This window comes from Topomyia yanbarensis, chromosome 3 (genome assembly GCF_030247195.1).
Source record: "Topomyia yanbarensis strain Yona2022 chromosome 3, ASM3024719v1, whole genome shotgun sequence".
Classification (NCBI taxonomy): Eukaryota; Metazoa; Arthropoda; class Insecta; order Diptera; family Culicidae; genus Topomyia; species Topomyia yanbarensis.
This window is the reverse complement of record NC_080672.1, coordinates 397,342,395-397,368,442: the sequence shown is the minus strand read 5'-3', so window position 1 is coordinate 397,368,442 and position 26,048 is coordinate 397,342,395. Positions and strand designations below refer to the sequence as shown.

At 39.9% G+C, this 26,048-nt stretch overlaps 1 protein-coding gene across 1 annotated transcript; it reads left to right on the top strand.

The window, feature by feature from the left end:
• The first annotated feature begins 1,756 nt into the window (after window positions 1-1,756).
• On the top strand, window positions 1,757-24,655 carry LOC131689229 (mitochondrial folate transporter/carrier). Its single transcript, XM_058974177.1, has 6 exons — window positions 1,757-2,805; window positions 22,390-22,543; window positions 22,621-22,870; window positions 22,942-23,055; window positions 23,120-23,265; window positions 24,165-24,655. The coding sequence occupies exons 1-6, from the start codon at window positions 2,643-2,645 to the stop codon at window positions 24,289-24,291; spliced, it is 954 nt and encodes a 317-aa protein (XP_058830160.1). The 5' UTR covers window positions 1,757-2,642; the 3' UTR covers window positions 24,292-24,655.
• Window positions 24,656-26,048: the final 1,393 nt, after the last annotated feature.

Below are 26,048 nucleotides of genomic sequence, written 5' to 3'. Positions count from 1 at the left end.
ACATTACGGCAAAATGCAATTGATTGAATTAATCGATAAGTAAAGAATATTGCTTACCCAGAAGCTAAAATTGACGGTGGTGGTCCGTCTGATGTTGGGTCCTTTACGAGTGCAATAGTCACGCAAATGTATATTATTATAAACGATGATCCGTTTGTTTTGTTAATCTTATATTTTTCTTTGAGTAACCAGGGTTTGCACTGGTAACTACATAAACATTGTTAGAAGAAAATAACAGACCCATCGGTGCTGCTAGTTTGATGATTTTTTTAACCAAATACCAAATTTGACAGTTCCAGTTACCGAGTCACTAAGGGGTAGTTAGATTTGTGATACACTTTCGGAATGCAAGTGTCTAGTCGTGTCGTTGGGGATACTACCCGTTGAACTGTTTTGCGAATTCGACTCCGAAAATTCTACAAACGTTACCGCGAAATGTACAGCCCAACCAAAACTCCAAACAACAAACAGTGGTCCAAATCCGGGCCAGTATGCTGTACGACCAGGATGATTTAAAACAAATCATTCTCGGGGCAAGTTTCCTAATAAATTAAAGTTTAATGAAAAATGTTATAGTTTGGAAAGGAATCTATTCCTGTGGCAAGAAAACCAGCGATATGACGTTAGAAAGTGCAAGGTTCTGTATCTACCCTTGCGACTAAGGGACCATTCATAAATTACGTAACGCTTTTAGGGGGGGGGGGGGGGGTTGGTAGGTACAACAAGTTGTGACATAGGGGGGAGGGGAGTTAGCTAGATCGTTACGTAACATGTTTTCACCGAAGAAAAAAAAATTTCTAGGAATTTGTTACGTAACAGGAGAGGGGGGGAATGAAGAAATTTATGACAATTTGTTACATGGGGGGGGAGGGGGAGTCAATTTTGGGCAATTTTTGCGTTACGTACTTTATGAATGGTCCCTAATGGCATTTTCTTTTTTCATATTTTGTATATTTCAAATATTGCTTTGATGCCATTTCTTTAACGAAAAACTAAGAAAAATGCTTCTGTTCTATAATGAAAAACTCGATTGTTAAGAATGATTTTTGATTGTGTTTGAGTCATTTTTAAATGAAAGAAGTACCTGATGTACCAAAACACTATAACAAAAATGCTAGTTCTTAAATGTTATGTATCTCCACCAAATTAATGTTGGCCATTTACTGAACATTGCGGCAAGTTTTTCAAATGAATTTTTATAGCATTTGGGTTTTCAGAGATGATAATACTTTGAATGAAGAAGGAAATAATACGAAATTCTCAAATTACCTGTCTATCTGTATAGTATTAAAATGTTTGAAGGAGTTAAGTCTATTAAGGTTGGACAGAGAATGGAAAAAAATCGAAAACGAAAAAAGCAGTTTTTTTCCACACCGTATGTTATAAAAATCAATCAGCTTATGTAGAATGTTGTTACAGTACTACAGTAAATACATACCTATCCTGCCAGAACCTAAAAGAATATGACTATAAAAAGAATGCTAAAACTTTCCTAAGGAAAAAAATCCGTTATTGGATGCTATCACGCCACTGCGCACACTTTATGAATTTTTGAATGCATTTACTGGCTAACTTTTATGGCAAACTAACGGGTAGTAAGTGGTATGAAACATCCTATGAAATCAAATGTATTATTTTCCGGTGGGTCGCTTCCACTGTTGTGGTTGTTCAACTGTCATCAGTCTTGCACTGGCAGTAGTGTGTGTTACCAGCTGTGGATGGTTTGTGAATGTGTTTGTGTCGCTAAGCTCGCTTCTTTCGTTCGTGCAACCTCAGTCCAGTAGTACGGAGAGGGTTCGCGTTTCCAGTTTTGCCTGCGGTCAGTGGAAGATTTCACATCACACATCCATCAACACCATCATCGCCACATACCTACTCCATGTTGTTGGTCCTGTCACCGTCGCATAAAGAAGCAAGCAAAAATCGATAGCCAACCTTGAAAGTAAAACCTGCGGAATTTGACAGAGAAGAAAATTTTCCACCATTTCGAGAGCGAAATCGCCCACTTCCGGATCCTGCGGTGTGCCGTGTTCGAACATTCGATAGCAAAACGTGATCTGTGCAAAATAAATTGTGACCTGGTGCAAGTGCTCGCGCAAGATGTGTGAATCGCCATTAGACTCGGAAATTTCTGCTTACGAAATTCATAGCAAAAAGACTGCGTTTACGTCATGCTTCAACGCCCTTATCAGTCGCTGAATGGCTGCTGAAAAGTGTCCAATTCCGAACAAGAAGTGCTCGTCGTCAACCTGCGAACCACCCGGACGTGGAGTTGGAGTCGTGTTCTCTTGCCTTCGCTCTTTTGTATATAATAATGTATATATCCAAGCTTGAAGTATCCTTTCTTTGAAACGCTCATTCATAAAAAAAATAACGAGCCGCACAGCACACAACGCACCGTTTTGTTGGAAATTACCTAATAATAGTAGTAATAGTAAGTACACACGGACGACGGTTTTGAGTCCAGTGCCTGGACAGTCAGTCGGAGCCCACAGGAAAGCGTTCTCGTAATCTCGATCAAGCTAGCGCAAACCTGCAGGTTCAAGTTGGAACCCAAAGTTCAGTACAACTGCGCAGAAAAGGATCCCGCAGATAACCGAGACGGCATAGCGCTACACGATAAGGACCGCAAATCGGACGAGATGGCAGCTGCCCTAAAAAATCACAAGGGACCCGGTGGTGGCGGAGGGAAGGCCAACTGGTTGGCCCACGTTAAGTACGAGCATTTGGTGGCTGGAATATCCGGTGGCGTGACATCGACCCTGTTGCTGCATCCGCTGGACCTGATCAAGATTCGTTTCGCAGGTGAGTCCGTTTGCGGATTTGCCCGCATAGGTTAAAGGGGGTTGGGATGAAGCGATAGAGTGCCGAAATGATAAGGCTGGGGATTGTTTGGTTTGGGTTATTTGAAAACACAGCTCGTGCTATCGCTGTTTAGTTTGTTCACTCCACGGTCGGAGGGGGATGTTTCCCTACGGGTTAACAGGGTAATTAATTTGAAATCGCGCACGACATCGTTTGCTTGTTTTCAGAAAGCTTAAGTATTGTACCAAACGGTCGAACAACAATGATCTGCGCCAATAGGAAATCGATTGAACTGGCATTCACATGGAACACAAAATTCGCAAAATTTGAATCTACCGTTCATGTTATCGGTTACTGTTTGCTTAATCACGCTCTGTCCATTCTGTTTGCAATGTTCTCTGTGGATGCTCTGCTCAACAGCATCATAATAAAAAAAAGACTCATTCCAAAACGTCTAGCAACTAGGCGGGTCTGTTTGTAATTGTCATTTAAGACAATCTATTGTCTGGATTTTTAATTCTATCCGCCAATTCCAAAGATAAGATAAGGATTACCATGGCACGTGTACCGTGTACTATGCGACGTATTGTTTCGAAACAGGGAACAACTGGCGACAATCATAGTGGTTTTCAGATCGAACCAGTTGGCACGGCAGGATCACTCGGGGCAAAGACAGGGGAAAGTTGGTGTAAAATTACAACCGCTGGGTAACATTTAGTTGCTAAGCTGCCAATGAAATTATTTTAGAAAAATGCTTACTCACCACACACTTCAGCATCAAATTAACACGCGAGGCTCGATGTAAATTAGGAAGATACACACGAAAAGACTAACGTGACTGTTTTTATTTGTAACGTCACAAGTATGGTACTTGAGCTTATGTTTATCCTATTTTCTAATTTATTTCTCAATACTTAGTCTGTTAGTCGTATTGTTCCATGGTAGAATAAAAATTAGCACGCTCGAATCAAATTTTTACTCAAGAACGACTATTTTATCATTTTTGAACCAGTTTTGTTATTATACTGCTTCTTAGGAACGTAGCAGTGATATTGATTCTAATACGACCAAAGACCGTGTTACCAATAAAAGAATATCGCATTCTGCCGAATAGATTTAAAATATGTACGGTTACCCAAAGTTGTTTATGCAAAACCAAAGAACGTGTTATTTGCGTTATATGACACACCTTCACCATACATAATCGCATTTTCGTCCCAAGTCCTATGGGATTGTTTATCATGGGACGGACTTGTGATTATAGGATTCGATTTGATGGGACGCTCATGGTTAGTCTACAATAAAACTGTTTTGAGTATGGTTTATCGTGAATTATTTCAATATGTTTATCGAGATCTATTTAAAGATTGAAATTTTGTTTTGTAATGTTGCTAAAGATCAGCTGATAATTTTACTCAAGAAAAAAGTGATAAATTGGCACAGTTGTGCTAATTTATAATGCACGAACTGAATGCTTTGTCATTGACGGAAAATTCTGTCCAATCATACGAATGAAACGACGATATCTGAACAGTGTTAGAACTTTTCAGATTCAGTCTGACCCTGCGTCAATATCGGAGCATTGTATTTGGGCCCTAACACAAAATGTCTTCTGCGCTCAGTAAAATTCTGTGTTGTTCCAGAAGCAGGTTCTCTTCCAGGTTTCTTCTTTCTGTACAAACTATCCAGCTAGAAATTGCATTTTTTTTTGTTGATGCTCAAGATTCTATTGACTGAGGACACAAGCCGAAATGATTACGGAGAGAGCAGTCCAATTCAGAGTAAAGAAAACTATTGCCAATTGCTTTGGAAACATAACCTATTTGAATTTCTGTTTGAAATAGCGTAGGATCAGGAATCAGTGTATAATGACTCAAATTGCACGTTCCCCGTGTGTAGTCGGCAGTTTGTACCTTGTCACATCCTCATAATTTCCCTGAATAGAAAGAAAGAAAGAAGAAAAATGAAGTAGGTTACCCTCAAACAGTTAAAATCGCCTTCAAGAAAGCCTAAAGCTCAACCGCATACGATTAAAAACATTTGTGTGTTACTAAGTTTCAGTCGTCCAAACACATTTTCGTCTATGTAAGGACAACCGAAAGCTCGAAAATGCAATTGCCTTACTACCTCATGTCTGATGATATGCGGTTCCGTAGTCGGATTCACAAAGATTACATGAAAATCACGTTTAATAGTTGCCGTGTGATAATTGAGTTTTCAGTAGCCGGTTAAAGCCCTGGTCAGCAGTGGAGTTTTGAAAAATGTAGGAGATTTTTCGAAATCACTGGGCACGGTTATTTTAGAAACGACTTTGTTTGGCTAAACGTTTGTAGATTTCTTCAAAAATTACGGTGCTTGGACGAAGCCCAGGATCGTATTTTTTTCATTATCCAACTTGTCGAAATTGGCAGGGCGGGCTCCGAACCAACGAAGTCAATCGCTGAACTTGCCCTGGCCAATTCGTCACCCCTTTTAATCCCAACAATACCGTAATGTCCGGGCACCCAGACAGGTAGATGGTTGCATATTTATTCGATTTGGGTTCGGCGCGCGATCGCTATCTTGGACCGTGATTTCCCTAGTAACAATTGAGGTTTTATGATAGTTTTATAACCATTCATAGATTGCACTTGTAGCATGCTACAAAACTTCAATTGTTACTTGGGTTGTCTGACCTAAGGACCTTGATTGCAGCCTAACTACCGGAGCAGAAATGTATAACTTTGCCGGAAAAGCTCTGTTGAAGGACCGATTGTTCCAATCTCTTTTCACGACAGTAGACACCAGCACCAGCACACCCCACTTTCAGAGAACCGGCAGTGCAACAGGACACTTACGTCTCTCGATATAGCCAGACAACCACCCCTCTCGAAAGGGAATCTTCACATAGACTGTAAGTAAAACTACATGTGAGTGTAATATTGCTGGGAGCAAGAATATCTTCACCCCATGTAACCATTTGTGACCACAGTCGTATATGATTGCTATCAAGATTAGCATAGTTACTATTCCAAAGCCCAGCAATCTGCAGTCTATATGTACTTGATAGTACATCTTGTTTGACGTGTATGTGTAATGGTTTGATATTTAGAAGGGCCACAAACAGGGATGGGAATTATCATTCATTCGCATGATTCTTGGCAAAACCGTTCATTGCTTTGACAGCATCCAGTCGCTCATTCACGATCCGACGAAAACTCTCCAAATGAACACAATTGAACGTAGGTAGAGATGAACTTCCGAAGAATGGATCCAGGTAAAAAAATGACACGTAGATTGTGTTGTAAACATTCACAAATGGATCAACTTTTAGTTCTCAAATGAATGTGAGATTGTATTCTCCAGTTGGGTTAGGTAAACTTTATACTGCAAATGTACACTATAATCATTATTGGGAAGTATATTGCACTAGAATACACTTGAAATTGATGTTGTTATATGCAGGGAATCATTTTATGAAGTTATTTCTGGGCAAATGCATGCTTGTACATGACATACATGAAAATCGCATAGGGGAACTGTGGGTAAGACGGACACATGGTTATTTTAGGCATATAACGTATAAAGTTCAATTCTCGACAAACATATGATTACGGCCTAAAAGCCAACTGTCAAAATCCACTTTGAACGGAAATTCCAGACAAACCGTTACTAGTCGAACGCAGTTCACAACAGTTTATGAAAGAGAAAACTTTTCTCTTTCATTTACTACCAACATCTGTGATTGGCGTGTAACGGTTTGTCCGGAATTTCCATTCAAAGTGAATTTTGACAGTTGGCTTTTGGGCCGTCATCATACGTTTGTCGAGAATTGCTTTATATGAGTACCCTCTATTTATAGATATCCTTGAATTATGAAGCACTCAGTAGACCTTGAATATTGTTAAACGCGAAAAATTTAAGCAAACATTGATAATCAGTAGTGCATCTTCGAGCGGATGTAATTTGTACGTCTCTGATTTTAAGGTTTATCGAGGAAAAAATCAATTTTTTCGCGGATTTTTTCTTTTATTTCGATAATGTAACTCTTAAATAACATCTTCGTGAAAAATAACAGGTATGTTTATATACGAGTAAATAAGTGTAAGCGTTTAAAAAATATGTGTACTGGTGGGGCAAGACGACCAGTCTTGATTAATTCTATTGATTTATCCTTATATGAATGTCTCGGGTGTAGAAACGAAATTCTAGCAGCCAAACGTGGAGAACCATCCTGTTAGCTGAAGTCTCACATGTAGTAGACCGCAAGATGTACGTTAATGTGACCGAGGCTGAATACGTAATTCCTAGGACTTGGAAAAGGTAGACGACTTTGTGCATGTCCCATATTCTGGCTGTATGTACTCGAGGAACTGATATTACCAATTGCGTATTTAATATGTAATTTTCCAGTTTTATGATTGTGAATGATCATTGGAACTGATTGTATGGCCCTCTTTATGACAACGAAAAAAACGATATTAGAAAATACATCATTTGCTTCAACTTTAAATCGAACACCAAAACGATATTTTTCACCTCGAATTGAACATATATATTAAGAAGAAACCACAAACTATCCAAAACATCCGTTAGAAACAGTTAGAAATGTTTTGTATTGTGATCCTCCTTTCGGTGACACCCACCATATGTCCGTTTCACCCGCAGTCTGGAAAAAGTGCGGATATTTCTTTGTTTTCTATTTCCTTCAAAAATGATACTTGTTGATTTTGTAACATAATCCCTTTGAGCACTCGAAAGCCAACATATGGAGCTACAGCATAGAGTATTACATGTTGACAAAAACATGCTTTTACTTTGTTTTATTTGAGTATATCCCTAACATGTCCGTCTTACCACCAGTTCCCCTAATTGCAAATTGTATGATTAACAATTTCATATTTTTCAAACAATCCATTTTACGGCTCCGCGGTTCAGTTTTCTCGTTTGACGGTGCTGGTATACTGCGTAGACAGCAGGGTGCATTTTTAAATGTTCCTTTTGAAATTTTAGAGTATCAGCGGTGCTTGCTTACATTCGCAAATCTCATCTGCTTTGCAGTGGAATTTTCTGCCCTCCTCCTGGATAACTTGCAAAAGAATCTTTTTTTTTGGTACAGCGTCGTTTCATTCTATTTTTTTTCACCAGCACATTACAAGCACTTACTTGACAATTAGAGGTCACCAAGTGAAAATTTCACAGGTCTATAAACAAGAACGACAAGTTTTTTATTAGAACGATCTGGTGAATGTTTTGAAATGAATCCTTGTGAATAAAAGGGTTCTATCACATTCGCCCGAAAGTCATTTACCCGAATGACGTTCGCCCGAAACCATTTACCAGAATCAACCATTTACCCGAATGCCATCAACCCGAATGGACCACTCGCCCGAATGTCATTAACCCGAATACCACATTCACTCAAGCAAAATATAAAATCGGTAATTGTCTAGTGTAGTGACTTTAGTGATAGAAGTCCGACTTTAATGCGGTTTTTTGCCAAAAGGATGTATTTTAACCTAAATAAGCCAAATCCGAGCGGGAAATGTGAAATCTTTAACCAAAGTTTGATAAGCTGAACAATAACAAGTTAGCTTATACAGCGGAGCTAGTGTGATGCGGCTTGGCCGCATATCCGAGGCCAAGGATCCGAAGCGGCGCAAAGCCGCAGAGGTTCCGTTGGACGAGGCGTTGATCTACCCGTCGCCGGAGTTATAAACAAACCTGTGATCCTCTTGTTTGCCCGGTTTACTCAAACATAGGGGCTATAGCTAGTTTAAAGCCGACTGAGCGGCAGCGAAGTCGGACAGTGCACAAAAAAGCGATGTGGCGTAGCCACATTAGTCTTCAGTACACTGACCAATGTGGCTATGCGACATCGCTTTTAGGTGTACTATCCGACGTCACTGAGGTTCTGTTGCCAACGCCACAAATGCTCTTTAGGTGCAAACTGATGCATATAGGACGCAGTTGTCAGCTCGAGCGCTGAAATCTTGTGATAAACCGGACAAAATAATAAGAAATCTTTCGGAAATACGATCGATCGAGGTAAATATACATTAAGATGCTCCGTTAACGAATTGAATCAATTAAATTAGTAAATATATCTTGCATGGTGGAAGTCCATTTGGCACAACACCGTTAGTAAATAGTAGCTCATAAATGTTATGTGGCGAAGCTAGTGTGAACCGGCTTTGCCACAATTACCGAGGTCGAGGAACCGAAGCGGAGGTCCACACTCGGCAAACCTGTGATCTATTGGTATGCTTGATTTACTGAAATATAGGGGTTGATTCATTCTTTAAATATGAGCAGTTCTTTGAGTTTGTATACCAAATAGCGCTCGCAATCAAACCGGTGAACCACTCGTTTGCCCGGTTTACTCACACTTAGGGATTGATTCCTTCTTTTAAACATGTGCAGCTCTTTTCCCACAATTAGGGGTTGATTGCTTCTTTCAAACATGACAAATCCTTGGGTCTGCATGCCAAATAAGTTTGCAAAAAAACTGTTGATCCACTCGTCTGCCCGGTATACTCAAACAAAAGGGTTGATTCCTTCTTTCAAAACAAGAGCAATTTCTTGAATCTATATACCAAATAGCTCTCTACGTAATATTGGATTTCGAGACAGGATGATTCTTCCACCTAATTCACGGATGATTCTTCCATCTAAACCAAAGTTTTTTCAGAAAAATAAAACAACTTGGTCGTCAGACAAAATATTCGGAAGATCATCGAATACAACTAATTTACAAACAAGTTGTTGCCTTGGCTTTCTTGCCCCATCAAGGTATTCCAATGGCACTCGAAGAATTGAGGAAATGTTGTCCAAAGGCTCTCGACGATTTTTTGGATTACATTAGTAAAAATTGTATTTTTGGGAGGAAGGAAACTAATCAAAAAGTTTCTTGATAACCCTTCTTTGCCCCGGTTCGTGGTCAGTTTTCGAAAATGTATCGACAAAGATTCCTAGAACCACCATGTGGAAGACTAGCACAATAAATGGAACGGTTTGTTAAGCCGTGGAAATTCTATGGTGTGTTGAAGCAGTTGCAGCTTGAAGAGAAAAACCCTAGTACGTATGTTTTACGTACACTACAAGCGGTACCAACAGCTAAAAAGTCTAAAAAGAACTCACGAAAGGACCTAAAACTGGAAACTCTAGTTAAATCATACAAACCAGGTGATTGGATTAACTATTCGACTGGTATAGCTTTAGTGTTAATTTCTTCATAGCATCAAATGTAATAAAATTTGTATTTCATCTTAATAAATTAAATTTTTTCGATTGACATTTCGATGTTTTTCGGGTATATTGAATTCGGGCGAATAGCATTCGGGTTTATGTTGCATTCGGGTGAATGTCTTTCGGGTGTTCGTGGCATTCGGGTGAATGTCTTTCGGGTGTTCGTGGCATTCGGGTGAATGACAGTCGGGCGAACGTGCCAGAATCTCCGTATGACAGTATTGGACTTGCCATTTTCATGTAAATCCTATAGATGTATTTGGGTTTGAGACACTAGCTCTTTCCAAAAGGTCGTCTGCACTGCCCGAAGGCCATGCACGATTTCTTGACTCTAAACTTAATGTGAGCAGACCAACTCAGTTTGGAATCCAATATAACTCCAACGTATTTGACTTGATCTGCACACTGTTGCTCACAGCCATAGAACTGTAAGGGACAAGCCCCGGGTGTTATTCGCTTCTTTGAGAAAAGAACCATTGAAGTGCTGTTAGGGTTAACTGATAATTTAACTTGTCGACACCACTTTTCGGCAGCTTTTACATTAAATCTGCGATTGTTCTGATGCAAAGTCCAGTAAATAGTATTTTGTAATCGTCAACAAACCCGTAGGCTGGAAATCCAAGCTCATTGAGCTTTTTCAACAAGCCACCGACAACCAGATTCCATAAAAAAGGAACGCCACCCTGAGGACAACCGCAAATACTCAACTTCTGTATCTCTGCCTGTCTTAGTGACGAACAAAAAATGCGATTTCTAAGCATTACGGGTATACAACCCGAGATACATGCAGATACCCCATGACTTGATTGCTTGAGCGAGAAGGCCTCCTCAATGTTGTAAACAACATCGTTAAGCAGAGTGGTCGTGGATTTCCCACACTGATATGCATGTTGCATTTTGTGCAGTGGATTTTCAACTGAACTGACGTTCCTGATGTAATAATCGACAATCCGCTCTAAAGCTTTAAGAAGAAAAGAGCTTAAACTGATAGTCCTAAAACTCGTGGCTTCTGCATAGCTTGAGCGCTCTCTTTTGGGAAAAAAGCTAATAACTATTTCTCGCCATGCTTGCGGGATATACCAGGTAGCAAGACTGGAAAGCATACTCTTTTTCAAGACATGTTTGGAAATATCCAATTCCTTTTTCAGTAGCACAGGAAATATACCATCTTTTCCAGGCGATTTGAATGGAGCAAAGCTACCAATTGCCCCGTTTGACCGATTTAGTGGTAGTGAATCACCAGAATGAGATCTGTGGATAATGTTCGGCTCTGGATTGATACAACCTGGGAAGTGTGTGTCGAAGAGACAATTGAGAACATCCTTTTTGTCCGTCACATAAACACAATCTCTGGTTCACCTTTCGATTTTGAGAGAATTTTATTTAACCTGCTAGCCTCGTTCAGACTAGAGACAGGTTTTGCCAACCAGCCCGCTCTGCAGATCAAAGACATTTCTTATATGCCCTACGAACTGACCTAAAAGCTCTGGAGTCATCACGCTGATGCCGGCTGCTGTGACTACACAGAGATCGCGAGTTGTGAGATCCGATATGAGGCGCTCGTCAATAGCCTTATTTGCAAGAATGCAAGCACGAGGCATTTCACGTGGATTAGTCATGCCTGTCTTGTTGTAAGCAATGAAGGCAGAGTTAAGTAATTTTCCAATATCTAAGTTTTCTTTACGGAAGTACGGTTCTTGAACCAATGCTATAGAAGCTTTACCTTCCTGCATAAGTCGAGATAGATTCATAGTTGCTGGACGTTTAAGCTGGAGATTGATTTGTGATATTCTAACCATTGTTGGTTACAAAACTGTACATTTTATTAGCAAGTTGGGATGTTGCCGCATGTAGAAATTTGATTCCCACGATTTGCTAAGAAGATAATGGTCCACTGTGTCAGAGATTCGCATAACCCAAAATGTTCCGTCCGAGACTGACATATTTTAGACCCTTCAGCCATCAAGTACTCGGCACGGAACCGCACGTTAAATGCTTGCAGTCGCCTCTTACGACATGGGACCAGTGGTTCGATTCTTGACCAGATGCCATACGACCTCTGGGCAGGTTCGCCTGTACGCGTCGAAAATTGATAATCCAAACCCAGCAAAAGTTCACCGAACTACCGTCAGCCGAAAGTCTCAGCGAAGCAAACAAAAATCCAGTTAAATAATGCATATCATCGGCGAAAAAATTCCGCTGCGTATTGCAGCATACTGGGCCACAAATCGATATTTTTGGTCAAAAATCCAGAACTTATGAACCGTTAGTGCTAGACTTTCAGTGTCTTTGGAACAAATTATCTACAATAAGTGCCCTTCGTTTTGGGGTTCTTCAAAGGTTTTTATTTTACAGCGATTTCCCATGTTTCGTTTAGGGTGACTCTTTAAAAAATCAGTTTTTTAAATATAACATCTTTGAAGTTGATTTCTCCAGAATGTCGACTTCTAACAACAGTTAACTCTTGCAAATGCGCACATTTCTTCTTCAGAGGCCAACTCATTAACTTTTATTTAAACAAAGTTATTGACGATTTTATGGTCAAAATTTGACATATTCTAAGGTAAATAACTCCGAAGGTGGCAAAAAGTGACAATCAATATTACAACCATCTGATAGTATTTCAAAAACGTTACAAAATAAGAGGTATATGGCCCTAACGTGAAACGGTTGCTTATAAACTACCTCTGTTCCAAAGACAAGAAGTCGATTTTTTGTTGAAAATCCCGTTCTTATATTCCCTAAGAGCTAGACATTCAGTGTCTTTAAAAGAATTTCTTCACAATTTTCATTTCGGTGAAAAAATTCCCTCTCGCAGGTTGATGGGATTGACGGTATTGTAAACATCATCAAGCCACAATATATTCAATAGAGTTATCTAAATATAAGGACCTTCGTTCTTTTTAGTTTTTATTTGCACCAAGTTCTACTACTAGAGGTTAATTAGTTCTCATGTTAATAATCCACCAAACATTATGACTACTGAGGATTTGATTTATATAAGAAGCCCGCTTCAAGATGTTGATTACAATACGCCTCGATAGTGGTGTGTCGAGGAGGCCGGGAGGGCTGATATGAGCTTTTTGTCTGTTCTATACCTTTCCTCTATTCACCAGCTCATAACCAACAATCAACCAGTAACAAATAGATAATTGAGAAAGGATGTGCTATGTGTGGTGATTGGCTATTCAAGTATTAGTAGTGTTTGAAGTACTAATGTATGTCTCATGTGATGATCATAACTTCAGCTGTATCTTGTACCTATCTAATCTATTACGTCTCTCATATATTGTCTTTTATTTCTTCTTTTCGAGTCCTATACTGCCATTCTACACCCGTCTTCAGCTGGGTCAACAAAGATGGTGATAGTGAACGTTTTAACACTCACACATTCTAAAACGCGGTCTCAGCGGGAACCTACAGAAATGCCATCGTGCATGCGATTACGACTCGGTCACGTCCGAAAGTCTATCCTTGATCCTAGAAGCCTAGGTCCATGCCTTCAGCTGGACCAATTAAGAAAATACGCCCATACCTATTAGACAACACGTCTCATGGCGACATGACCGGAAACCCTATCGATATAAACGATCCCACTCTCTGCCAGAATTCTAACCGCGCACTAAAAATTTAATATCAGACTCACGGTTCGCGAGACCATTCAAGAACACACGTTACAAAATCACGTCAGCGCACAAACGTTAGAGCCCCTCGCGATTTTCCAAGCAACCTACGAACTCGCAAACATGATTACACCCCGGTGATAAGGTGAAAATCTCAGCACTCATAAACTTACCAACACGATTTCAAGCGTCAACCTACAAACTCCCGCGCTCGCGTCATCATGAATCGGGATCGTCCGGAAGTCTCTATCCTCGGTACAAACAATCTAGGTCCTTGTTAATTAATAAAAAAAAATAATAAAATTGAAAAATAACTCCCATATCCACTAGACAAAACGTTCCATGGCGACATGATCGGAAACTCTAGTGATATGGGGTAACTCTCTCTCTCTCTCTCTCTCTCTCTCTCTCTCTCTCTCTCTCTCTCTCTCTCTGTCAGAATGTGATCCGTACACCGAAAACTAAAGATCAGAATGACGGTCCGCGAATATATGAAGCGCCGCAGGGTTTCAAAATCGAATTTATACACGCGAAGTCACACGCGTCAAGCACGTCAACATATGAACGCTTAAGCCCTTCGCGATCATCTACGCACACCTATGCCCGAGATCGCGTAAACTTGATAACACTCCGGCAATGGTGTGAACGTTTTAGTACTTACGACGTTACAAACGCGGTCTCAAACGCGAACCCGCAAACGCGCGCGATCATGAATCGGTCACGTCCGGAAATCTTTAGCCTTCATTCTAGCAATTTAGGTCCATACATTCAGTTGGACCAATAAAAAAAATAAAGCTCATATCCACTAGACCACGCGTTCTACGGCGATATGAATGGGAATTCTAATGATATGTAAGAACCCACTTTCTTCTGGAATCTGAACCGTACATCAAAAATCAAAAATTAAGTATCAGATTCACGGTCCGCGCGCGATCATTCTAGAACACACGCGAATATGCGAAAGGCACACGGTTATAAAATAGAATTTATACACGCGAAGTTCATACACGTTAGCACACGCGACATACAAACGCGCACGCGACATACAAACGCACACGCGATCGAGCACGTTAACGTACAAATGTTCGAGCCCTTCGCGATGATACACGCGATCGCGAGTCCCTACGCCCGCGCATACCTGAACCGCACAATGAACATCACATTCAGAATCACGGCCCGCTACAATTGGCCTAATGCAGTGTTTTTTGGGCGACATTGCCTGTCTCGTCTGCAAATTGTAGTATGTGATTCTGACGGGGAGCCCTTCCGAGAACCTAGCTCTACAGCTCCAGTAGGACAACTCTCAAAAAAAAAAAAAAATTGACTCCACGAAACAAGTTTAGAATGTCTGCGCATTTATGTAAAAAGAATTTTCATCATTTTCACAAAAAATGCGGAAACGATTTGCATAATCTTTGGAATGAACGAGACACATCTCCAAAGAATACTATCAAATTTGATTTCCATTGGAGATCCGGATATGTATGTGTATATAAGAACGGCGACTATGATTAATATATATTTTAAGATCGAATTTAGAAGAATACCGCATACATTCTCTATAACAGAGGGAGTATACCAGCAACCATTTCACGTGAAGAGTCGCTAGGAGACAAACCATGTGCTCCTTATTTTGTAGCGTTTTTGAAATACTATCAGATGGTCATAACCAGGCTTGCGAACCGTTAACATCAAATTCGACTGGCACCGAATTGCATACAATCACAAACAGCCACAGGCACTGCTGCCACATGCTGCTGTAACATATCAGTGGCTTAATGAGTGCTGCGGGTTACCGCGAGAGGTATGACACACACGAGCGTTAAGCGGAACTCTTCACTTCGTTGCGTTCACCAACAGTAGCCGAAGACATTGCTGTTTCTGAGTGGTGCAGTGTATTAATGAACTTACACGGTATTGCCCAATTCGTTTTGAACTTGTTCTTCGGGAATGTTATGATTTCGAGATGTCATGACCGCCCAAGAGCGGAGCTGTTTCATAGCTATAACAGCGATGTCATAACATTTTCCTTCCGACAGCTGGGAGAGAACGTATTGGTTTTGCCATTAGCAGGACGTAAGGAGGACGGGCGCTAAAGTAGAGTGAGAGACTGGTCACCTAATATAATATTCTTTTTATTCTCACTAAACATTTGGTTTTTTGGATGCATTACGTATGCTTATCGGGCTGGAAAATATCTAAGCTTATTTTCTGAAAATTCCATTTCTATTGGATAGGAGGCAAACCGTTCTAGAAATCGTGTTGCATCCTTGGCTGAAGTCCAAAATGAATCCACCAGGATATAAAAAAAAATTCATTATAGAACAATGTTTTTCAACCGGGGGTGAATTAACCCCCAGGGGTACGTGGGATTATGAATTATTCCGGGTAAATTTCAATTTGTTATCCTAATATTTCCATCGAATTATTGACTCTATGATATAGAGACAATAATTCGATGGAAATGTTAGTATAATAAGTCGAAATTTACCCGGAATAATTTATAATCTGACGTACCCCTGGGGGTGAATTCACCCCCAGTTGAAAAAACACTGTTAAGGACGACTCAGACGATACATCAGCTTCCGTCAACGTCAACGGAACGTCACCGTTCCGTCAGGATAAGTTACATGCAGTTAAATGGAGGCATTCACACAACATCAACGGCACGGAACGTTTTGACGTATGGCACGTGTGAACGGGCGCAAGAGAAACGTATTTAACTTATCCTGACGGAACGGTGACGTTCCGTTGACGTTGACGGAAGCTGATGTATCGTCTGAATCGCGCTTTATAGAAAGCACGTCAAGTCGTGTGACTGGAAAGCTTTAAGCGCGATTCAGACGATACATCAGTTTCCGTCAACGTCAACGGAACGTCACCGTTCCGTCAAGATATGTTAAATACTTTTCTTTTGCGCCCGTTCACACGTGCCGCATGCCAAAACGTTCCGTGCCGTTGATGATATGTGTGAATGCCCCCATTTAACTGCATGTAACTTATCCTGACGGAACGGTGACGTTCCGTTGACGTTGACGGAAGCTGATGTATCGTCTGAATCGTCCATTAATGTTACATCATTTTAATTCTCTAAATAGTGCATTCAGGTAAAGATAAAATTATAAAATATTTTTTCAATGCAGTGTTTCTTGTATGTTCATAGACTCACCGCAATTATCAAGCCACTTTTTTATCAATCTTTTTCTTATAAGCGAAGCAAAGAGATTCATTAAACTGTAGTAATTTATGAAATATATAAATCCCTTCGGATTCATGACACAGAGCCACAAAATAAAAAAATTAATGTATTATGTAAGTGATCTAATAACGGTTGTTGGTTTGGTCCAATACAACACAAAATCACAATATTTGATCAATTTAATATATCCTCGAAATCTTTATTCAAAACCAAAAAACTATTTTTGGAACTTTCGGCACTAAAAAAACTACGCTTTTCAACTGATCCTAAATTTTTTGATTGTTCTTGAAGGACGAATAGACCTTTATAACGGTGTTATGTTATTTTGGGACAACAATATAAAAATTACCATTATTTTACGATTTTTTCATGAAAAATGTGAAAATTGCCCAACATTTTTACAAACAAGCGTCTTTGCTTCAATAAAAGTTAGAAAGAACATTTAAATCCGCATATGACAACCTTTTTATCACCAAAATCAGTTGGCAAAGTGACAGAGTTATTATTTTTTTCCTAAATTAGAAACTTTCTCGACTTTTTTTACAGCAACAACATGACATAATGCAAGATTATCTCGAGATAGACAATAAGATTTTGAGATATTGTTCCTATTTATGAAAGGTAGCTGTGGTAGCTTCCATAAAACGACGAATGCCATTTTCATGTACATATTTGAGTTCAGATATTAAAATCTAAATCTTGTTCAATAACAGTGACACCAACTGTAGATGACGCTAAATCAGTAAATTTAACTAGTTGATTTTCACTTCAGATGTTGGGGCGCCTGAAAAATATATGTTCCAAAATTTTTGGGCGCGGAATTTCAAATATATGTTTATTCTACATTTTATTGCATTAAATTGTTGATTTATTGGCCTAATCCTTTATAAATAAATAAATAAGGGTCTTCGTCCAGAAAAAAACAGCTTTTTAATGAAAATTTACATTAGGTACTCTTGATTCGCATCATTTGCAGTATCTGACACTATTAATCGGTCGAAAATATTTTCTTCGTGAGCAAATTATATTATATTTTATTGAATGTTGGACAATCCAGCTAAACAGTACTGCACAGTTGGGCAGGAACGAAAATTAACAAGACAAAATATCTAGCGCTTTGGGAGTGCATTTCTTTTAGTTGTTATGTTCAGCAAAGTATCTTGGTTTAAATCGATGCTATAAATATCAAAATGTAAACACTTTTACCTTTCAACATTTAATGGAATCTCAGTTCTGCAGTTTTGATATTTAGCAAAAATGTGTATAGTAATATAGTAGCTATTGTCTTAGAAAGTTTCAAAAGAGAGGAACTGTAAATTTCTGCAGTTGTCTCTCTTTATAAATTCTACTTATAAATAAAAGTCATGTTCGACTTTTAGAATAGTTTGCATGAACTGAGTATTTCGCCAATAGTAAAACTCATTATATGTCTATAAATTAGAGAAGGAATAATTATACGTTTCATCGACACGTGGCACGAAGACTAAAGTTCATTCAGTACAAGAATATTGATCAATTTTCAAGCTAGCTAAACATAAATACTTAAAAAACGGAGTATTTCATAACATTTGATTTCATTGCTTGAACTGTTCATATATTCAAAGGAAATGTATTCTACATAAGCATGTACAATCCATATTACTTTGAGATAGAATACATATATCGGCTCTCGATGGGTACTTGCGCATATAAATTCAATCAACTGTTCCAAACGGCTTACGAACTTGCACTGATAGACTAAATGCGTAGAATGCTGAGCTACTGTACGGTGTCAGCCTACCGAGAGGCAGCAGGAAGCGAAAATAAAGAAAACGAAAATTTCCGATGCACAGCGAAACGGGAATATATTATTGAGTGTTCTGTATGGGGTGAGTACCGATAGCAATAATTTCACTGAGCGCCTAGCGAAAACCGAACTGTGTAGCTCACCGGTCACAGCATGAAGAAAGGGTAGCTGTTTACCACAGCATGTCGGTCTTGGATTCGGAAGAAAAAGAGAAGTTATAGAAAAGAACGAACATAACATTCCGGAATGAAAATGTGATGAGATCCTTGACATTTTCAGTCGTAGCTGTTATAGCAATTTGCGTTCGGCAGCTGCCGGCAGTTATACTGCATGACTGTCTGCTGATTCGTGTCATTCTCCAGTACATTTCGCAAGCCTGACTCATAACACTGATTGCCACATTTTGCCACCTTCGGAGTGAGCATAAAATCGTCAGTAACTCTGTTTATATAAAAGTTCATGATTTGGTCTCTGAAGAAGAAATGTGCGCATTTGTAAGAGCCAATTGTTGTTCGAAGTCGATATTCACGAGAAATCAACTTTAAAGATGTTATATTAAAAAAAACTGAATTTTTAAGAGTCACCCCAAACGAAACAAGGGAAATCGCTGTAGAATAAAAACCGTTGAAGATAGAGTTTCGATATTTTCAACAAAGTTACCCTGAATTGATTTCTCTACATTTATTTGGAAGATTGTATTCTTCTATCTTTTTCCATTCAGGAGATAATTTTCTTATTTCAATAATCGAGAGCGCCAATCTAATTTTGTTTGCTTCAAAATGAAGGGCACTTATTGTAGAAAATTTGTTCCAAAGACACTGAATGTCTAGCACTAAAAAATTATAAGTTTTCGATTTTCAACCAAAAAACTTGATGGTAACTGGGGAGTTCGCTCGGCTCTTCCTAGGTTCCATTCGACATTGAGAATAGTTTAAACTCCCTCAAAAATTTTAACTATAGCACGGGTCGTATGATACTATGGAATTGAGGTTCCCTGACACTACACGGCTGTTCGGAGAAGGAAGCTGACATGTCCTTCAAAGCTTCCATAAATGGCCTAACAGCCGTTCGTCTTCACTTCTTTGTACGCAAAAAAACAATTTTGTTTATGAGATTGAATTATCACAAACACACCTTCAATTGAACTACCTTGTTCCTACGCCAATTTAAAAAAAAAAAACACAGTTTTGAGAAAACACCGTTTAAACTCCAGCTGGCTATGCGCCGCGGCCTCTTTCAAGCATCATTTCTTCCACAACTCCACGAACAGGCTATTGAAACTTTGGAAAAATATTCTTTCTCTCTCTATCTCTATCAATTAAAACAAAAAAAACGATTTTTTTTTCAAATGTCTTGAGCGAGTGCCCCCCTTAAATCTTATCACACCTGTTGAATTTAGTTCAACGGGATATTTCCGAGATTATGATCTCGCCCGGAAACGAAATAAAAACGCACGATCCGGTTCTAGAGAGATATAATTTTCCTACAAGTAATAAGTTTAACATTATTTCGTTTCTATTTCACTTGTAATTATTTAGGTAAAGTTATAGAATAAATTATGATATTATTATTATTACTCACGTTTAGTTCCCTTCTAACGTCTATCCTATTTCAATCGGTGGCTTTGAGGCAACCTTCAATCAACCATAGACTTCCGTATGGAAATAGCTTTACTATCTAATTTATAAGATTCATTTGTTAATTCATAGTTAGATTTTAAGCACAAATTCTTACCAGTGCGTTTTTGCGTTGAATACGTAGATTAAATATTTTAGCACTAAATTAACTTCACTAATATTAAGCACTAGATGTAGTTCATTAATTTTAAGCAATAGATTTAGTTCACTAATTTTAAGTTCAATATCATGTAGCTATAGAGTTGAGTATGTGTTTTTTGCCTTATGTCCAGATTGTGCTTACTCACTCGATGTGACAACTGGGCACTAGAGTCTATTTTCCTGAGACGCGCGGAGACTCGCTCCATGGTGCCCGTTCGCAAGGTTGCCATCCTTACTGTTGGCGTCAAAGTTGGTGATGCAGATAGTGGGCGCGCTGACCTAATAGAATAGGCAACAACACCTTTTTTACTATAGTTTTGCGTTATTTTACTTTTTTTGAGCCAGAATTCTCCCAGAAATCGGCCAGATTTCCGAAAGAGTTTATCTTAAAAGTGTAAACAACATTCCAAATGAAAATGAAGACATATCTTCAGTCTTCAAATCTGGCAACACTGTTGTTCTGTCCAAGATCGAATTGCTGTTGATGTTACCATGAAACAACGAACAGTTCATGTTCCGAATCATGACCAGACTTCCAGGTTGCTTGTGCTTGGACGGCCATTGTCTAGTTTTCTTATACGTCCGCGTCGCGCATTTTCCTCGACTTCACACAACCAGCGAGTGCCTCGCAGTCGACGGCCTCTTCCAGGCTCTCTGTTAAACATAACTCTAGTTGGTTTCTCTTCTGACATTCGCGCTACATGCCAAGCACACTGTAATCTGCCGTGCTTTATCAGCTTTCAGCATGTTTGTACATTTGATAAAGCTCGTGGTTTGGTGACATTTCATTCTCTATCATGCCATCTTGTACTGAGTGCAGAATTCTGGACAAAATTTACATTAAGTCGTAAGTAAAAATGAGAGATTCTCTTTGAGGCCTTTCTCTTCTGGCAATCATTCGGTCTTTTTAACATTTACTACTCAATTCTTGGTATTATATTCTAGAAAAAAGGCCGTCTTCAACTTTCGATATGTATTCGAAGATTCATGCAAAGTGTTATAGTGATGGCGTAATAATCGAAAGAGATTGTAAACAAAGAGAAGATCTCAATGCTACGACCTAATCTAAATTTTCTCCACAATTATTCCCTCGGACAAACGGAGCCCTCGATAGTGTACGCCTCGTAGTCGTACAGCGCAACAAGAAGAGTTGATGATTTGTGTAGAGCAAGTTATGCGGGCGTCGGTGGTCTACATATGAATATATGAATTCGTTGACAAACTCGTACCGTACCCCTTCGATTTCCACCGCCGAACCAGCACCAACGTACCATCCAATATATCCGACAGACCTCTTTCACCACTCTGCTATCGACTCTTATGATGTCGATGTCGTCCGTGAAGCCTACAAGTATGTGAGATCTCGTTATGATAGTCGCACTCCTTTGCAAACCTTCGTATCGCACCTTCGAGCGCTATGTTGAACAACAGATTAGAAAGCGCATCGCTCTGTACCAATCCACGTTATGATTGATTTCATCTAGCGTATTCAGTCCTGTACGAATGGCCATTTTCTACCAGTTTATCTGTTTCACTGAATCGTACACTGCCTTGAAATCATACCAGTGTAAATTCATCGCATGGCAAACATCTACTCCGTCACTGATCGTCCTTTTCGAAACCCGCTTTAGCATTCGCCGGACAAAGGATTCATCCAAGAGGCACAATCTGCTAAACAGAACACTGGAGAGTATTTGATAGGCGGTGTTGAGCGATAGTTATTATACTCGTGTTTGTAGCTCTTTTTGTGGATTTAGCATATTGGGTCATCCAATTAATCCAGAAACATGTTGTCTTCGACCATTCCAGACTTCTGGAAGTTAAGCCGGGATTCCGTCCTTCCCGACGGCCTTACCATTTTCAGTTCTCGAAATAGCATTTTGCATTTCGTCTAGCGTCCAACCTTATTCTATTGACGCTTTCTCCCCTCGCTACAACCATTAGTGAAACGTTTTGTTTTTTTTTTTACAGTTAACGATGGCCGAACAGCTGCAGTGCCACAGTATCGTGGTCTTACCGGTGCATTCCTCACAATTTTTCGCCAGGAAGGATTCAAGGGTCTTTACAAAGGTGTCACTCCTAACATCTGGGGATCGGGTAGCGCGTGGGGATTTTATTTCCTATTGTAAGTATAGACTATGACAGAATTAAAATCGTTGAGGTCAGATACCAACAACTGAAAACCTTTTTTTGTCACTCCAGCTACAATAGCATCAAAACATGGATCCAGGATGGTAATAGCGCTCAGCCGCTGGGACCATCGCTTCACATGCTAGCGGCAGCCGAAGCCGGTGTCATGACCCTAGTAATGACTAACCCAATCTGGGTGGTGAAGACTAGGCTCTGTTTGCAGTACTCCGAACCGGGTCAGACGCCGAATAACATGTACGCTGGAATGGTCGACGGGCTGAAAAAAATCTACCGCACCGAGGGCATCCGGGGATTGTACAGTGTACGTATGATACGTCACTTGATAAGTACTACGCAGCGTGACAAAAACTAATCTGGTTGATCTTTTCGCAGGGTTTCGTCCCCGGTATGCTTGGAGTATCGCACGGTGCGCTTCAATTCATGACCTACGAAGAGATGAAGACCAAGTACAATGAACATCGTATGCGGCCCATCGATGCCAAATTGGTAAGAATCACCCCAGGCGATTTGCTACGTGATGCAACAGAATAATCAAACATTTCTTTTCCAGACTACCGTAGAGTATTTGACGTTCGCCGCCGTTTCAAAGTTGATTGCCGCAGCCGCAACCTATCCTTACCAGGTGGTTCGAGCCCGTCTACAGGATCACAACCATCGGTACAAGGGTACCTGGGACTGCATCAAGTTGACATGGAGGTACGAACGGGTGGCAGGGTTTTACAAGGGCCTATGGCCGTACTTAGTTCACGTCACGCCCAACATTTGCCTGGTGATGTTGATCTATGAGCAGTTCAATAAACCCTAGCTACACGAGGCTGGAATAGAGCAAACAAATCTCCAGAAACAGTAGTAAATGAAAGACAAATCGGAAAATTCTCTTCTGGCTGACCCACTGATTAAAACTTAAGTACGTGTGTAGGAAAACTTTTCTCGATATGTTTCCGTCTCCATCTAAAGGAACCCTCTTAACTAGAGCGTAAGTCAGTGTTTAGCAATCGAAATCATGAGTAACTTAAAAAAAACGAACCCGAATAACAGTTCGTCCATTGTATCATTTATCCCATCATTACTATTACTATTATTATTAGTATTCGAATAAGGGATGAAAGTCACACATTTTTCGTTAGCAAATCATATTCTCTGTACTGCTTTTTGCTTAGTCGACAATTTTGCATAGGGCTGAATAGAAAATAATCGAAACTAATAAGTCAATAAACTTGCTGATTTGGTGAGAAAATAATACATCCATCAATCGGAATAGAACACAGCAAAAATTCAGTAATCGAAATAGAGCACAGCAGCAATCCTTATTTTGTTTTGAATGTAATTTTATTTCAATAACCGGAGAAGCAATTTGAAAAAATAGGAAAAGTGACTTGTTTTAATAGAGCTAAGTTAGTTTTCTATTCCTTCAGTACAATCAATCATACATCCTATTCCAGAGTTAGATATCCACCCGGGAAATGTTAAGACAAATTATACCAATTATTCTGATAAAAAAAAACAATTAAACGATAAAATAGCAACAAAGCTACCGAAAATAATAGTTGTTTTCCTTTTTCTTTCTTTCTTTCCTCTCTGCGGAACCATTTCAGATATGAGTCCTGGCGTGGCTTCTATAAAGGGCTCGGTCCAAACTTATTGCGTGTGATGCCGGCCACTATGATTACGTTTGTCACGTACGAAAACGTTTCACACTATTTGTTAGCCCGCCGCAAATAGATCGTCAAAGGTTCCTTCGAAAGCAAGACCGCGGGGAAAAATGGGAGACGTGCACCAGTAGTTTCGTTCCCTATGCTGGTGGGTCGATACAGTATGGTTCTCCCAAGGCGTCGCCCAGGGCATGCTTCTGACACCAAAAATATTATGATTACATATTAGAATTACTTAGGGATGCCATAGAACTTTCCTTGATGTTTCCATTGTTTGGCAATGGATGCAGCAATAGTGACAATATATAAGATATATAATTTACCTTCAGTTTAGCAGTACATCACTTGGTTTGCGATCATCGGTATAGTTGCCAGGAAATTAACAAATGTATGTTTCTTTTTCTAGTACAAACTAGCTTTTCTAAAACGACTAACCTCGTGTTCTCATTTCTACTTATAATTGTTCCGAAAACATTGGCTGCCTCTACCTAAGCTCTAGATTTGTTTCTAACTTTCACCAGATTATCTGTCTATTCGTTTGAAAACTGACCCGACCGGCTATTCCGAACCATAACCGACTGATTTACAGATACTCAGGTTATTTGATCTTGGGACGCCATTTCAATCTACGCGCCTAACTTCCTCGATTGTTTATTGATTTTAACGCCGTACAAATATATATTTTTAGCAATAAGTAGTTCATTAACAATGTAGCAAGATGATGAATAAATCAGCAATCTGTCGTAGTTCAGAATAAGGTTGGATTACTCACTTCCAACTACAATGTATATGGGACAGATAAAAATCACATCTTGGTTTGAAAGAGATTTAATGTGAACAAGCGCTCAATTCGTCGTTAGCGGTGGGTTTAACCTAACTTAGTCCACCGTACCAGAGTATTTCAGATATTATACCAGTCAGAAGACGACGCCTCTTACTGCTTCTTGGACCTCCTATGATCGACATGATTCGATTGTATTGGTTATCTTCATTGTCAACGTTTCCACCCAGTTAAGAGAGCGCGTGTTTGTTTTTTTTTTTGTTTTTGTAGCAGAAGATGGTCAATCAGGGAGTGGGGCTGGCAGAAGGCCAACCCACTAAAGACCCGTCCAAGTATAACGTCAGTGATTTCCTTTACTTGAGCTACTCCTTTTCCTTATGTTTGGATCACTCTGGAACCACTAGATGTTATAACTTCGATGTATGTGCTCATACTTTTTCGACTCTCAGTTCCTAGCTGTCGCTGCTAATTCACTGATTTCTTTTTCGCTCGTCACTGGCCCGTATGGTCATGCACTTCGTTTGTGCTAGTCTCTGGCGGATACCACTGGTTCGCTGTACGCACTTCGATGGAACCAGCATTCTGCGCACAGACGGTGTTTCGGCTTTTGGCGCCTCACCACGCTGCGTCGGGCCGGCAACTCTATACTTCTACTCCTTGCAGCACGCTGTCAGCTTTTATCCTGGCTATCCACTCTTCCAGTAGGACAAACGGTAGGATGTCGAGGACGGTTCGGCTACTCCGGTGGAGCCTGAAGTCCGGTTCGCTGGTGCTCCGATGACCCGCACCCGGTGCTACGTCGCGTACTACTCACCTAGTCCCTGCGGTGGACCTAGTCTACTCCGAACAGAGATCCCTGGCGAACCCGATTCGTTGCTTCGCAGCGACTTTCTAGCCGGCAGCACTACAATGTTGGTCCTTTCGCCACTTGTACTACTGTTGACAGCGTCCTAGATATGTTCGTCTTGGTACATCTCTTTGACAATATTGTCGACTGTCAATCCGGGTGTATGCCTTCGACCTTCTTCTAACCTAGGACTGTCAAA